We start from the raw sequence: 15,825 nt of genomic DNA, 5'->3' as shown, positions 1-15,825 counted from the left end.
AGTAAGAGTGGTTTTCTTCCAACTGTTGGAGCCCGGATTGTACTGCTTGAGAAGGATGGGTTTAGAGTTTTTCCCAACCTGTCAAGACTGTTTATAGCAAGATTTGGAAAACCAATACATACAAGGTTACGGACCATGGGCTGGGAAATGGGCTTGGTTTGAATAGGAACGATGGAAATGGTTGATAAATGACCATTTTCTCGATTGTATGTAGCCAGATGCCCCCATGGCCACTGTTAAAATTCCCACATCCTGTGTAAATAAATTACGCAGTGAGATGATCATATCGATTCCCATTGCCAGTTTTGCTCTGATCCTCAGCACGAACCACAGTTGCGATGAAACTTCGAAACTTCGAAATAGCCAAACTTCGAAAAAAAAGTTAATCGCTATCAGCTCCCTAACTCAACACGGTGCAATTCGGGAGCAGAGTTTTCTTCCAGATGAATTAGTTAATGATTGAAATAATTGCTGGAGGGGTGGGACGGAATGGATGCGTGGGAGAGGGAAATGAAGTACCCAGCGACAGCATGTTCTGGGTCACGAATGCTAAATTAAATAAACTGCTCTGTGTTCCAATCTACGTGTGTTTCACGTTCCCAGCTGCGGAGCGACGACCATGTGAGTGGGGAGTACAGACGAATAAATTGCAAGGAAGTGGTTGATTGAAAATGAAAATGCTGTTGAGAGCAAAGGGAGGGGTAAAGTACGAGCCAAAAACTGCGTGTTCTATTTTACCTCTACTTCCCAGCCACTGGGGACAAAATACTGCAGCAGCACTTCCGGTTTTGATGGCAGTCAGCTTTGTGATGTTTTTAATATCTTTCATAAATTATGATAAAATAAGTGAGGTAAACAAATGCGTAGCCCCGTTATGTGAAATAAATCCACGTTGTAGTCAACGCCGTTAGATAGGATTTTCCAAGTTCGACAAGACATTCGCTCTGTCACAGACTCATAGAGAGATCCAGCACGGAATCACACACTCTGACCACCGAGTACAGGCTGTCCTTTAAGCTTCCATTTATACATTTACCCGACCCTAATCCATGGTACTCTCTCCACAGTTCCAAAGAAAAATCACCTTTGTGCCATTTCTACAGATTCGGGATAACTTACGGTCCCCGTCCAAGCCGCATGTTTCTTTACAGGACGGGGGAATTAAAGAGCAGGGAATCTTATCCCATCCCGTGATGAACGTGCAAATTCACGCAGATGCTAAACGATGTCACAATATCTTCGTGTCCAATTAGATCCTCGATTGCCTCACTTGCAGACCCCAGTCATTTGGGATAGGGAGCAACATCTCCCCCACAATCTCCCTCAGCACAGGAGCACCACAAGGCTGCGTGCTTACACCTCTGCTCTACTCGCTTTACACATGACTATGTGTCTAAGCATAGATCCAATGCCACATTCCAGTTTGCTGTTGTGAATCAAAGATGGTGACGAAACAGCATAGAGGAGGGAGATGTGAAGATTCAATTGCTAGAGTCTAGTCTGACACCAACCTACACACACACACACACACACACACTCTCTCTCTCACACTCAACTGAACATCACTCCACTCCCTTTGCAATTTCTGCTCATTTCTTTCTCAATTCTTGCTAAAACATTGTTTACATTGTTTACATTTACATTTACATCATTTATTATTATATTGTAATGTGTCCTTTACTGTGCCTATTGTCTTGTTCATTAATTATTGTGCTGTCTTTCGCTGTTTTTTTAACTTTATGTTGTCCCGTTTAAGTCTGAAGTCTAATGTATTGTTTCACGTAGTCGAGTGAAGTTTAGTATTGTTTCATGTAGCACCATGGTCCTAGAGGAAAGCTTTTTCGTTTCTACTGTGTACTGTACCAGCAGTTGTGGTTGAAATGACAATAAAAGCGACTTGACATGACTTGAGACCAAGGCACTCCCCAGTCCTCTCAGTGAATTCTCCAACTCCAAATTCAGTTTCGTTTGTGAATGCTGTTGAAAAGTATTCACTTGGTTTTAATGCCATCGCCTATAGCCTCTATGACTAAGGTCTTCAGTTCCTCACCTGAAAGTTTGTTTAAATGGCGTCACGACCCAGCTTACACTGTTCCCTCAGCCTGTAAATTCCAAAGGTCCAGGTACTTGCCAATCTCTGTGTAAAGTATTATCACTTGATTTATTCCCTGAATCTCTCTCTCTCTCTCTCTCTCTCTATTCTGAATCAATACACTCAAATTGCACAAACCCTTCGTACGAGGAAAAAAAATCCAGAAATTTATTTCAACCATACTCCTCATAATGTTGTCAGATGGTATTTATTTATTAGTGTGCATTTTATCCCATGTGCATATTTTAACCGTAATTATTTTTTGTTCTATCAAATCATTGAATGCGGTTTTTGTTGCAAGTCGCTCCAAAGTAGCACAACAAATTCCCAATACATTTCTATATTTACGGCGAGTAAAGTTGGTTCTGATTCTCGACAATAGATCTTCCTTAGTCATGTTCCTGTCTTAACTTTCTGAGCCCCCATAAAGCAGACAGAATTTATCTCGGCAATCTTCATAACGCAACTGCCTCACGATTCCTTTCCATCCACCTTCTGCTCCAGTTTTGACACCTTGAAAGGCCAATCCGTTCGTTAATAGACCCCAAGATGCGCCCATTGATGTCCAGCTGTTTTACACTCCAAAATAGTACCAGCTCATCTTCGTCCGCATTATAGCACAGTGCCTTTCTTGCCCTTTTCACCCAAACACCCGGAACGTTGCCGGGTAAGTCGCCGTTCCACATATCAAAAGCTGCAAGGATTATTGTATCATGGACAATTCACGGATCGAGCCTTCCACGTCACATGCCAGGTCGTTCAGTGGTTCGAGGCTTCAGAGGTTCAATGGATCCATTTAATAACACGGAACGAACAACCTGAGATCCTCACTCTTCACAGACAGCTACTGAACAGAAGAAAACCCCAAAGAATGAATGACAGAAAAACGTTAAATCCCCAAAGCACCCCCACCCTCCCACGCACAAGCAGCAGCAAATCATCCACCCTTCCCAGCTCCCTCCCCTCCCCACCCCACTTGCGCTACCGGGAAACATCAGCGACCACCAGCCACGAAGTGAGCAATAGCAAAGACCCAATGAGAGCATGATCTATAGACCATCAAAAACTACAGTCCATAACCCATCACATCGACACGCACAGGGTCTCTCTCTCACTAACAAGGGTCAGAGAGATGTTGACCATCCCTCAGCGAGTGAGGAGACCAAAAGACAGCTCGCTGTTACCATGTTACAGTCAGAAGCGTTGGTTTTATTCCAAGTTTTTCTGACCAGAGAGAGAGAGAGAGAGAGATAGAAAGAGAGAGAGAGAGAGAGAGAGAGAGAGAGAGATGTCTCTCTCTGAACAACAACTTTGGTCAGTCCTCAACAGCACCAGGAGACTCTGCTCTGCAAGATGTAAGCCCCACCTTCTGCCATGATGTTCCGGTGTTCCATTCTCCCGCGACACATCAGTTGCCGACCGTGGTCTACAGGGCCGCGCAAGGCCGCAAACCGAGCCGCACATCTTCCCAGCCGCCCTGCAGATATGGAGAAACGGCCGATCGCCGACCTGCGGGAACGGGAAACCACCGCCGTGAAGAGCCGGAGTTTGAGTGCATCTGTAGATCACGGACGCCAACAGAACACGGGGCAGCTTTAAAGGGAAAAATAGGGAGACTTTAAAGAAAGGAATTTAATCTGTTTCGCAGATGAGCGGGAAGAAGTTGCCCCCCTCTCCGCCGCCATCTTACCTCCTGCAAGATATAAAATGGCGAAATCCGTTGGTGGACATGAGTAGTCGCATGACTCCAATTCCAACTCCAGAATGACCCCCTGTCTCCTATTGCAAAGCAATTTTCGGTCCCATTTTACAGCGTGTCCTGGATCCCTTAGCGACTAAGCATTTGAACTCCCTTCCCTCGATGGATTTTGGCAAGGCTTTAGTAAGTTCCATGCTAACCACATCCACCTCTCTGCCCTCAGCGACACATTTGGTTTCTTCTTCCAGCCTCTGTGAGGGATTTATCAATCCTTACGACTAACAAGGCCTCAGTTTTATTTCTGCAGACCTGCATTGTGCTGCCACCAATCCCTGCGCTGAATTCTCCAATACATTCGGAGAACGGCGAGACGTGGATTACGATGGATTACATTAGCTTTCAAATGACTTCTGATTCAGGATTATAAACACGAGCTCCTGCAGAGACGTTGGTCTTTGTAGTTGAAATTAACAGACAAGAGCAGGGTCACTAGGAAACTTAAATGAAATTCTCCAATCAGAATGCCTCCCCTTCTCCAAACAGAAACACACACAGTGGTGCACGCAGGAAGTTTTATTCACCTGAAATATTGTCATTTGCTGTCTTGAACTCTACGCTGTTTAATTCCCAAATATCCCAATATTATCAGGAGTTGGATATTGTAAATATATATGTCGGGGTGTAGTTGTGTGACAGGCGAACGTCACAATGGAAATCTACAACTTGGTGTACGATGAAAGAAGAAAAATGGATTTTGAGGTATTACCTTCACATTACGAAGGCGAGAGAAAGACAATAACAGGTAGGAGGACGCAAAGGTAGGGTCAGGATTTGGTCACATGGACCCCCAGCTCGCTCCACAACTCCATTAGATCGCGACTGCGCAGGTTTGACTCAAGGTTTCGACTACTCTGACCGTTACCCAGAATTATTGACACGGTCAATAGTAATAATCTTACGGATCAGCAATTGTCCGATGTTGCTGGAGTAGAAGTCTACAAAAGAGGACACGTTCGTGTAAACGCGTTCGGTCGTGTGCGTGCAATAGTATGTGCATGTGCTGTTTATCTATATGGAAGCTGAATGTCCTTATGTGTATTTGAATGTGTATTTGTGTGCGTCCGCATGAGTACATCTCTTGCCTCTATTTCCTTGTGCATGAATGCCTGGGTGCGTGCGTGGCCGTGTGTATACGTAAATGCCTCGGTGTATTTGTGTCCTTTGGAAATCTGCACAGATTCTGTTTGCATTTGATTATGACATTTGAGTAATGTCATTCTGAGTGACATTATGGGTGTTTGTGCCTGTGGTTCTGTGCCTGTGTGTTTGTGTGTCCGTATGTGCGTCTTTCCGCGTTTTTGCATGTGTAACTTTGTATTTTTTCCTTTGTTATATCCTTGTACGTAGCTTTGTATCTGATTGTGCATGAGTCCGTATACGTGTCTGCACATGTGCAATATAAGTAATACCCAGAATGATAACCTAGGGTCAAGGAACCAACCTCTTTTTTGCACAGGTGTGCGGCCGTGCTGTGAGTTAACATAAAAGTTGGTGGCGTCCGGAAGTCTAGTTGGTGGCGTCCGGAAGTCTCCAGTTGGTTTCTCAGTATAATTAACCATCAGTTATAATAAAAAGGATAATGAAATTATTATGGTGGTACTCGGGGATTTAGAATTGACAAAGATTATAACGAACTTATACATCTTCGCCAGAGAGGGTCGGTAGTTTTTCTCTATTCTGATATGTGGAAAATGAAATATATTCGAAAGGAACCAATTAACATATGACAGGGAAGTAGTTAAGTCTTCAGATATTGTAAAAGTCTGAAACTTGTGCGACCATTGGGAGGAGCTTTGAGTGGGACAAATTGGGGCTTTTTGTACGTATACTCGATGTAATCCCCTCCCAGTCCATCACTGAGCAGCATCGTTAAGCAGCAGTAAAGGAAGTTAAAGCTCATTGCAGAGACAGTCTGGAGAAAGCCTGTCTGCTCCTATGGTCCGGGAACACATCCTACACAGTCAGGAAATCTCACCAACACCTCCACCTTCTGAGGAGGATGAAGCGAGCTGGACTTCGCACATCCATGCTGACGTCACTCTGCAGTTGCGCAGTAGAGAGACCCCAACAAACTGCGTCACTGCTTGGACTGGGAACTGTACTACAGCGGACAAGGAGGCTCCGCAACGGGTAGACAAAACTACCGAACGTGTAGTCAACCGGGCTACCCCCGCTCAATGACATATATACAGAAAGGTGCCAGTAAATGACCAGTAACATAGTAAAGGACCCTACACACCCTGCGCGCAGACTGTAAATCCCATCCCATCAGGGAGGATGCAACTGATATCCACGACTGGACCATCAGACACAAAAACAGTTACTTTCCCCGAGCAGTCTGAGTGACCAACTAACTAACAACTCACTAACTCCACCAGTACTGTATTATTTCCCGTCATTCACAGCACGGCGTCACGTTATGGTCATAAACAACCTTTCTATATAAGCCATCTTCATTATCTATATTAATTGTTTTTTTAAATCAATTTTATTACTGTATTTGATTTTTCTTTCTCAGTTCAAGCTGGTAAAACTTAAGGTACGGCCAGAGACAAGCACACTCATTTCCCATTTCGAGGAAATTTCAGGCCATTCCAGTGGTGCTTAGTATCGTGGCTCCCTAATTGTTTAATGCCATTGTGTACTGACTTTGGCGTGATACCAGTTGTAGGAATTAATATCGGGACAACGTACATCCTGTGCATGTTCCAATAGACTTCCAATTTCCTCTTCTAATTCAGCATATTTCTGGTGTTTTTAGCTAATTGATTTCTGTAATTTATATGTGTTTGGAATGGCTACATCTATTAAATAAATGGTTCTTGCTAGTTTATCCTGGATTATTATATCCGGCCGGTTCTTATGGACTGTCTGATCTGTAATAACTGATCCGTCATAATATAATTTGTGTTATTCTCAATCCAGACCTGGATCAGGCTTGTGTTTATATTCAGGAGTGATTTATTTTATGAGTTTGCACTTTAAAGCATGGTTTCTTTAATGATGTTTGCCACTTGATTGTACCTGTGTAGTTAATCAGATAAAATCAATCTGCTACAAGATCCTGTGATGTGTTGAATTGTTTCTGGATGTTCTTGACATTTTATACATTATCATCTCTGAATTTGTTGGTCTTTTATTATGTACTTTTGATGTTTTTTTGTGTGTTAACTACTTGTTTCTGTATTGCTACAAGGAACACTTCTGTTTCAGGGCAGAGATCTGCATCGCTGAGCAAGGCGGTCGACGCCTCCTTGTCGACATCTAGTCTGCTCAGATTGCGGGGATATCTTCCATGAAGAGTCAGACTCTTCCAGTGGTTAACTTTTTTCCTCAATGGTGGCGATGTCTCCGCTTTTCTGGGTCGTTCTGTCATTTAAGTTTACTGGCTAAAGAGAGAGCAGGTCCTTTAGAGATTGCCAAGGCTGGAAAGGTGGGATTTGTTAACTGAGAATAAAATCATAATTACTCAAGAGATAAGGAAAACAAGCAGAAATGTGTTGGAGGTCATTTGTATTACCAGGGAAGAGGAGTTTACAGCCTTACAACGCGTTAAGGTGGATTAATTCCCAGGGTCTGACCAAGCGTGTCCTCTTGTGGAAGGGTAGTGATGAAATGGCCGAGGCTCCTGTGGAAATATTTGACTCATCGTTAGCCACTGGTGAAGTTCCCTCCTTATGGAAGGCAGCTGATGATGTTCCGTTGTTTAAGAGAGTATGTTAACTGGTTTATACACCTTATCAGAATTGCATTTGCTTGCATGGATTGCTGATCCTGTTTTCTTTGGTGAAAGTACTTCCTGAGAGGTAAATCCTTATATCCTGATGTTTATTTTATATTTTAAGATTTTTGGTGCTGCATCATATTTGGAGTAACAAATATTTGTTGTCATTACACTTTTCTACAGAGGATGACATCATTCAATCGTGAAACTTAAATCATGAATCTTGAAATGTGACTGCTCCAAAGCACAAACAGCGAAATTGTCGATCTAACATTATGGCCTCTGCTGAATTAACATTCTCTCCCGCTATCGGCATTATTTTCAGCGAGTGATCACAATATCTGGTGTGAAGTATCACATCACAGTCTGGAGCCATTGGGAATAAACCCTGGCTGCCGTCAGTTGCTTTGTCTCCAGATTAAGTGTACAATTGTGATCACTGGCCATTTAACTGCGGCTATGAACTGCTCTCTGAACTTAGACTGTGTTACTCCATATATAAATGTGTTCGTGCACAGACTCAGGTTCTGTAACATGTATCCAAGCTTCAGTAAGATAAATTCAGAATCGGTGTAATTATTGGGATCTGTCCCTCCGACGTTATACTTGAAGAAATTGACAACAGTCGCCAACCACAAAATGATAAAGCTGCCAGATATGGTGAAGAGGAGGATCGCAGAGCGCCGCCTGCTGTCCATTTCCGGGTCACTGCAGTTCTCCCCCTTCCTCTGACCCCTCAGTCTCTTACGAACCCGACTGGCCGCAAAAATGTGCCGGACCGTCAGGGCATTGAGGATCAGTATCAGTGCGAATGGAATCAGTGGGGTTAAACTCTTGTCGAATTGGTCATAGCTCACCCACTGGTGTTCCGTGTAATAAGCTGTGTTGAACTTGCAAATCCATAATACACCATCGATTATTTCCCTTGGGTTATAAATGAAATAGAAGGGGATATTTTTTAAACACATGACAATGCAGGTGATCACCTGAACCAAGGCCGCGGTCCTTCCCGTGCAATAGCTGGCTTTTAACCTCTGACAACAAATGGCGACAAACCGATCGAAGGTGAAGGTGACCGTGAGCCAGACGGAACAGTCTCTGGAAGCACATTGCAGTACAAAGATAATGCTACACAAGGGATACGTCTCCAGGAAGGATCCAGAGGAATAGTACTTGATCCGGGTAAAGAACGCAGTGACGACAGCCGTCAGATCCGCCGCTGCCATGGCAACCAGGTAGCGTGTGGTGCACGTGGAGAGGCCACACTTCCCCCGGGAAAGGATTGCAATCGCCACTATATTCACTGGGCGGCAGAGAAGAGAAAACAGAGATGGGTTTCCAACGTTGCCTTATTCTGCTGCGATATTGATGAGTTCTGTTCAGTTTATTTCTATTCGTGTAAATGCCTGCAGGAAAACGTATCATGTATATATATGATCATAGATCTACCTTGAATTTTGAACATTAAGATGTATCACTTAAGGATTGAAATGACTAAAGTTATAGAACAATATAGATGCTGAAATCCTAGAGCCAGAAACGGAAGTTCCTCATGTACTCGGCTCTCAGGTCTCACGTGACGGGAGAGAAGTCCTTTAATTCGAAGCAGCTCGTCAGAACCGGGTTGGAGCTATTGACAGCTCGATGCTGCAGTGTGAGTGTGGAAGGGGGCGCCTCTCTCCGAGTGGAACCGGGGTAGGCGGAGGGAGAGGCTGTAGACAATGTTACCGGTCAATGGATGAATGGAATGGACAAACGGATGGATACAGGATTAACAACATACAGAGCAGAAGACATCCCCTTGGCTCTCCTTCACTCTCAGATGTAACCGGCAATGATGAAATTGAATGAAAATGGCTGAGGGAGTATCAGAGACGGGAAACATAGTCAGAAAGGACCATCAAGGTACCGAACGTTGTCTCCTTCCCAATTCTGAAAAAGGCTGTTCGACATGAAACGCTCTTTCTTTACTTAGTCTTCCCATGGATGCGAGCAAACCTGCTGATTTTCCATTTTTCCCATTGTCCCGACGACAACGAGCTTTCTCACATTATCCTATCTACAATTCCGCTCTGAAACTAATCGTCTCTGATGAAGTAGCGAATGGTGAAGAGTAGGATGACAGTCCGCCGCCGGCTTTCCATTTCCGGGTCTCTCCGCAGTTCTGCCCTGATCTCTGAAACTTCGGACCCTTGCGGAATCAACTGGCCGTTTCCTTATCGCTCCCATAAAGGGCAGAAGACCATGAGACATGGGAGCAGCATTAGGCCATTCGACGTACAGAGTCTGCTCCCCATTCAATCGTGGCTGATTAATTATCCCTCTCAACCCCATTCTCCTGCCTTACTTATCCCCGTAACCTTTGACACCCTGACTAATGAAGGACATATCAACCTCCCCTTAAAATATACCCAATGAGTTAGCTTCCACAACCTCCTGAGATAATTGACTTCCTCAGTCACAACCTTTTGGCTAACGAAATTGCTCCCCAGGTATGTTCTGAAGGGACGTCCTCCCATTCTGTGCCCACTGGTCCGAGATTTCCTCACTATAGGAAACATCCTCTCTATGTTCAAATGAGATAGCGATTATTGTTCGTTTGTCTCCCCATTTCACCAATCAACTTCCCAGGAAACGGACTATTTCTTGTTGTTTGATCCGCCCTTAGAGATTATACTGACCTAGATTTTATCTCTTACTCACTCCTCACACCTATAACACGCCAATATAATTTGTTTCTGCAGTATAAGGATTGCAAACTGGTGCACAATTGATTATCTGCTTGTCATTCTGAATTCTGGGACCTTGCCAAGTGGAAGACAAAAGAAAACTCGCGGGAAAATTAAAAACTTTAGATGCTGGAAGACGGAAAAGCAAAAAGAAAACGCTGGAGATGTTCAATGGGGCAGGTTTCAGGAAATAATCTTCCCTCAGATTAATGATATCTGTCCATCGGCTAAGTAGAGGGAACGACCTGGATTTCTGTTATTTTGTTTTCTCTGCGCTATTTCCAGCTTCCAGTCTGATCAATAAATCTGAGAGTCCTGGTGCTAGGGAACGATCTGAAATGCGGGTAGTGAAGGGAGACTTAACTTTATACGAATATGAAGGAAAATAAACTCTCCCCGGGCACATGGCTAACTTCAACGAGGTGATAAACTACTATGAAAAGGACTTAAGCAGTCAGCATACATTGCAATAGATGAAGTTATTTTGGATCAAAGCAACCTTTTTTGTCTATCAACAATGTAACTAGGATTATTCTTCATAGCCACTGTATAGTGTAGTGAACCGTATGAACGATTTGTACAGTTATTTCAATTTCTCAAAATGTTCTATAAGGTACTAGAGCGACACTCACAAAATTTCCAGTAAATCACAGCAAGTGAGGCATCGTCTGTTTAACCAATTTGTCGTTTCGGGATGAGACTCCAGCATCAAACTGAGGAAGTCGAATTTATGTTAGCTCGCATTTCCTTAACGTAGCGATCAATAGGCAACTCCAGCAAAATATTTATACCACTTGTTCTGAGTATTGCAGACTGAAACTAGCTTCTGAACATCCCTGTAGTGGCCTGATGCTTTGCGAAGACTTTATGGGCAAAATAGATCTTTTCAGCGATGCGTGTTGCGTTCCCATCTTGTTATTTGGATGCTTTTCAGCAACAGAGACTGGAAATCTGATCAGGATTGATGGGAAGATGAATGAGCTATACGTAGAGAGCTCCTGAATGAAAACCTGCACAATAATAGAATGCCTTGATGTATTTGAGTGACCCAGTCAGAGTCCTGACCAGAACCCGATCGAAAATCCCTGGCAGGACCTCTGGATGGCTGTCCACTGCGGCTGCGCATCTGGCCTGGCACAGCCGGAGCAATTTTGCAAGGAGCAGTGGGAAATCTTGCTCCATCGCGTTGTAAGAACTAATAGAGGCTTATGAAAAAAGTCTACTGGCCGTAATTGCTGCGAGAGGTGGTTCAACTGAGTACTGAGCGAAGGGACATGAATAATTTTGAACTTCTGACATTTCAGTTTCAGATTTTTTTGGATTTCATGCTTCACAGTGTTCCTTGTTTTTTGGCCTCTACTGTGAAAGCAGGAGCATGTGATTCACGAGTAAACATTCCCAGATAAATTGATCACAATCGCTGGTTGTAATATCCATTTATGTGAACAAATTGTTGAGCGCTGGGTACTTTTACAAGGCGCTGTATTAACTGAATCGGGTTCAGAATTTCATTTGGAAATGTCCTGCCATATATTCCCCATCACAATGAACATCCATTCGCAGTTTGGAATATTCTGGAGAATATAAATATTCCTAAGCTCAGTACTCAGTTGAATAATCCATCACAACTACGACAGCCGATATTACTTTTGGATAAGTCTCTATTAGCCATGTACAACATGATGGGGCAAGCTTTACCCACTCCTCCTTGCAAACTTCTCAAGCTGTGCCAGGTTAGTTCAGGGGCGGTGGTGGACAGGGATCCAGAGGTTGTGACAGAGATGCCCAATCGGGTTAAGGTTAGGGCTGCGATTGGACCCCTCAATGATATAGATTTTCAACATTTGAAGATTATCCCCGGTTGCTCTAGCAACGTGTTTTTGGGATGTTGTCCTGCTGAAAGACGAACTTCCTACCCAGTTTACCCTTTCTGGCCGAGGCCAGGAGGTTTTCATCAATGATCCCTGTGTACTTACTAGCATTCATCTTCCCACCAATGCTAACCTTTTCATTGCGCTATTGTTTAATATCACGCAGTACGGCATTTCACGCGACGCAAATCATACAGCCGGTACATGTTTTTCCTTCTCTTTCTCTTTTATGCCATCCGCATCTCCAGAAAATTTCAGTAAAGCAGCTTTCGACTTCTATCAAGTGGCATTTCAGTATCATCGCTGACAGCACTGAGCACGGCGCTCTTGACTTTAGGTAAAAGATGGCACACCACTTAATATTTCTTACCGGGCACAGCGATAGCCAGAATGACCAGATAATAGATATCCTTGATGCGGTAAAAAGTTTCCAACATTCCCTGAATGAGTTGATCAAAGGATTTCAGCAGCCGATTATCAGTCCCAATGAAAATCAGTGGAAGAAGTCTCTCTTAACATTAAATTTATATATTTGCCAATCTCCACGGGACACCGACGCTTCGGATCGTTCATGAACATAAATAATAGATTTAAGAAGATGGAATATATTGACTGTGCCAGCGGGTGAAATATCAGCTGTCGCATAAATAGTTTATAATATTTAATTGGAGATCCCTAGAGTACTGACAAAACAGATTAAACTCTTTGGTGTCGAAATGAAACTTTCTCTCTGCGGTGAGGTAATTGTCCAAAGGGAGGTGGGAATACCCATCCTTTTCCCTGTGAAGTGTTTGTCTCCTTGCACAGAGGATAGTGGATTTTCTCTTTACTTGAGGCAGAGCTGGTAAAATGAAGTGAGCTCTTGTACTGCAGATTGGAGTTTATTCACCGGCATGAACTCGACAGCTCCCCGATATCGGAAAAAAATAAAGCCCGATGATCTCACATTCGAACTGATCTCCTGTTATAAATGACATCTTCCCTGGTGCAAAGGTGAACTGGTAAATGAAAACGCTCCTCAAACAACGCAGGGTTTAAATACAGCTGACACTGTGTTGCTGTTCCACGACAAACGCGTGGGGCTGAGAATGACAGGAGGCCGCCCAACTAACTGAGCGCTCAACACAGATCACTTCTGCAAACTAACAACATGACTGACATATTCAGAGTTTCACATAATAGAAACATCACTTTGATTCAATGGACATATGAACGTTTGGAAATGGAGTATCGAACACTGGAACGCAGTACAGGTCCTTCAGCCTACGATCTTGTAAAACTTTCATCCTGCTATAAGACCAATAAAACTTCCCTTCCATTATAAACCTCTAGTCTTTTAACATCCATATCCTCCGGAGGGGATCTGAAATGTTTCTAATATATCAGCCTCTACCACCGCTCCAGACAGGACACACCTATCATTCTCTATGTGAATAAAAGTTGTCCCTTGCAATAATTTCCTCAAATCCCCTCAATATTATTGACCTTCATGTTAGCCATTTCCCCCCTGGAAAATTATTCTGCCACTCCACTCCATCCATGCCTCTTATAACAGTCTACACCTCTACAAAGTCACCTCTCAGCTTCCTTCGCTCCGAAGAGAGAAGCCATAGCTCTGTCAACCATTGATTGCGTGACACGTTCTATAATAAAGACGTTCTGGTAAATCTCCTGCCTATAATGGGAAGACCAAATCTGAACGTCATGTTCCATGTGTGGCCCGACCAGGTCTTTAAAGGTCTACAATGTTTCCTCGTGGCTCCTGAATTCACTCTTCGATTAATTTTTTTAAAGTGAATTTATGTCCTAAAACAAAACCTCACGCAGCATGAGTGAATACTCTGTGAAGGCTGTTGTTGGGGCACCTCAATCACAGGGCTTTTGTTTTCTCACCTAAAACCCGTGTCATTGCAATTACCGAAATCCAAACGGGAGCTGTCATTGGAATTGAACCGGCCGGACAATTTAACTTGCACTGATAAGTACGTTTGAAAATGTTCCCCAGAGTGAGCTGGCGTTACACGCACAAAAAATGCAGTCAGACCTCAATGATCGGTCAGCCTCAACGGAGATGCACAAGGAGTCGACGTTTCGAGCCGAGACGCTTCATCGGGAATGCAGTCAGATCAGATCACTTGTTGTCTTTGTCATGGTCCGGTCCGTGAAGTCCGCATTCCGGTTCATGGTCTGGTCCATCGTTCCTTATTCCAGGTTTTCCAGTTTTCCCCAGTTTCCGTTGAGGCACCTGATTCTCCTTTCGGCTGGCTTCATAAATAGCTTGAGGATTCAGCCTCTGGCTGCTGAACTGTTCCCTTCCCTTCCCTTCACCTTCCTCCTGTAGCCTTGCCTGAAGCCTTGCCTGAAACCTTTGCCTGAAGCCTCGCCTGCAACCTTTGCCTGAAGCCTCGCCTGCAACCTTTGGTGGAAGCCTTGGCCTGAAGACTTGCCTGCAATCTCGCCTGCGTCCTCGCCTGTATCACTGTCAAGTTCTACTGCCGGAGCAAGACTGGAGCCTTGCTGTGTCTAGATAAGGAACTGTCTATCGTTGTTTGGAACTGTCTCTGTGTCCACGCCTTCGCTAGGTAGTTCCGGCCGTTTGCAGCTACCTTGATTAGGGAACCGTCTCTGTGTCCACACCTTCGCTAGGTAGGTCCGGCTGTTTGCCGCTACCTTGTATTAGGAACCGTCTCTCTCTGTTCTGTGTACGAGTCCCGGCCGTACGTCCTGCTCCCTAGGAGGGGTCCTGACTCTTTGTAGATCCCCTGCCCCAAGTCCTGTTCCCAAGGAGGGGTCCCGGCTCTGTGTTCCGTTTCTCCCAAGACCACTGCTCTGTGTTCCGTTTCTCCCAAGACCACCACTCTGTGTTCCGTTTCTCCCAAGACCACCGCTCTGTGTTCCGTTTCTCCCAAGAGAAAGCCTCTGTGTTCCTGTTCTCCCAAGAGCAAGCCTCTGTGTTCCTGTTCTCCCAAGAGCAAGCCTCTGTGTTCCAGTCTCCCTAGGCCAGGGCTCCTTTTTCAGATGTCCCAGGATCGAGTCAAGTCTTCGTGTTCTCGTCCTGTCCCTGTGCCTCGCCCAGCCCTGTGCTGCTGATTCCTCGTTCTGAGCTGGAATCCCCTCGTCGTAGAACCCAAGCTTCGTCTAGTCCTGTAGCCAGACCTCGAAGAACCCAAGCCTCGTCTAGTCCTGCAGCCAAGCTTCGAAGAAACCAAGCCATGCCCGGTCCTGTAGCCACGTCTCGAAGAACCCAAGACTCGCCTAGTTTTGCAGCCAAGCCTCAAAGAACCCAAGCCACGTCCGGTCCTGTAGCCACGTCTCGAAGAACACAAGACTCGCCTAGTTTTGCAGCCAAGCCTCAAAGAACCCAAGCCACGTCCGGTCCTGTAGCCACGTCTCGAAGAACACAAGCCATGTCCAGTCCTGTAGCCACGTCATGTCCACGCCTAGTTCCGGGGTCTGAGCCCGACTCAAGACCCAGGTTCTGTGTCCTTGTCCAGTCTCTGGCTCGGAGTACAAGGCCAGGATCCTAGCTCCCAGTTCCTTGTCCTGGTCCCGCTTTCCTAGCCAAAGTCCTAGCCCGTGTCTGTTTTCCTGTCCCAGCTGTTTTCTGTGTCCTGTCCCGTCCCTAACTCTAGTCCAGTCCAGTTCCTAGT

The 15,825-nt window shown here is 44.7% G+C and overlaps 1 protein-coding gene across 1 annotated transcript; it reads right to left on the bottom strand.

The window, feature by feature from the left end:
* Nucleotides 1–7,973: 7,973 nt before the first annotated feature.
* On the bottom strand, nt 7,974–12,612 carry LOC140208044 (probable G-protein coupled receptor 139). The gene is made up of 2 exons (XM_072276571.1): nt 12,546–12,612; nt 7,974–8,878 (listed from the first exon to the last, which is right to left on the bottom strand). The coding sequence occupies exons 1-2, from the start codon at nt 12,610–12,612 to the stop codon at nt 7,974–7,976; spliced, it is 972 nt and encodes a 323-aa protein (XP_072132672.1).
* Nucleotides 12,613–15,825: the final 3,213 nt, after the last annotated feature.

The sequence above is a fragment of the Mobula birostris genome, chromosome 13, assembly GCF_030028105.1.
Source record: "Mobula birostris isolate sMobBir1 chromosome 13, sMobBir1.hap1, whole genome shotgun sequence".
In the NCBI taxonomy this organism is placed as follows: domain Eukaryota; kingdom Metazoa; phylum Chordata; class Chondrichthyes; order Myliobatiformes; family Myliobatidae; genus Mobula; species Mobula birostris.
Note: the sequence above shows the minus strand (reverse complement) of the source record. Positions and strands in the feature narration are given on the sequence as shown.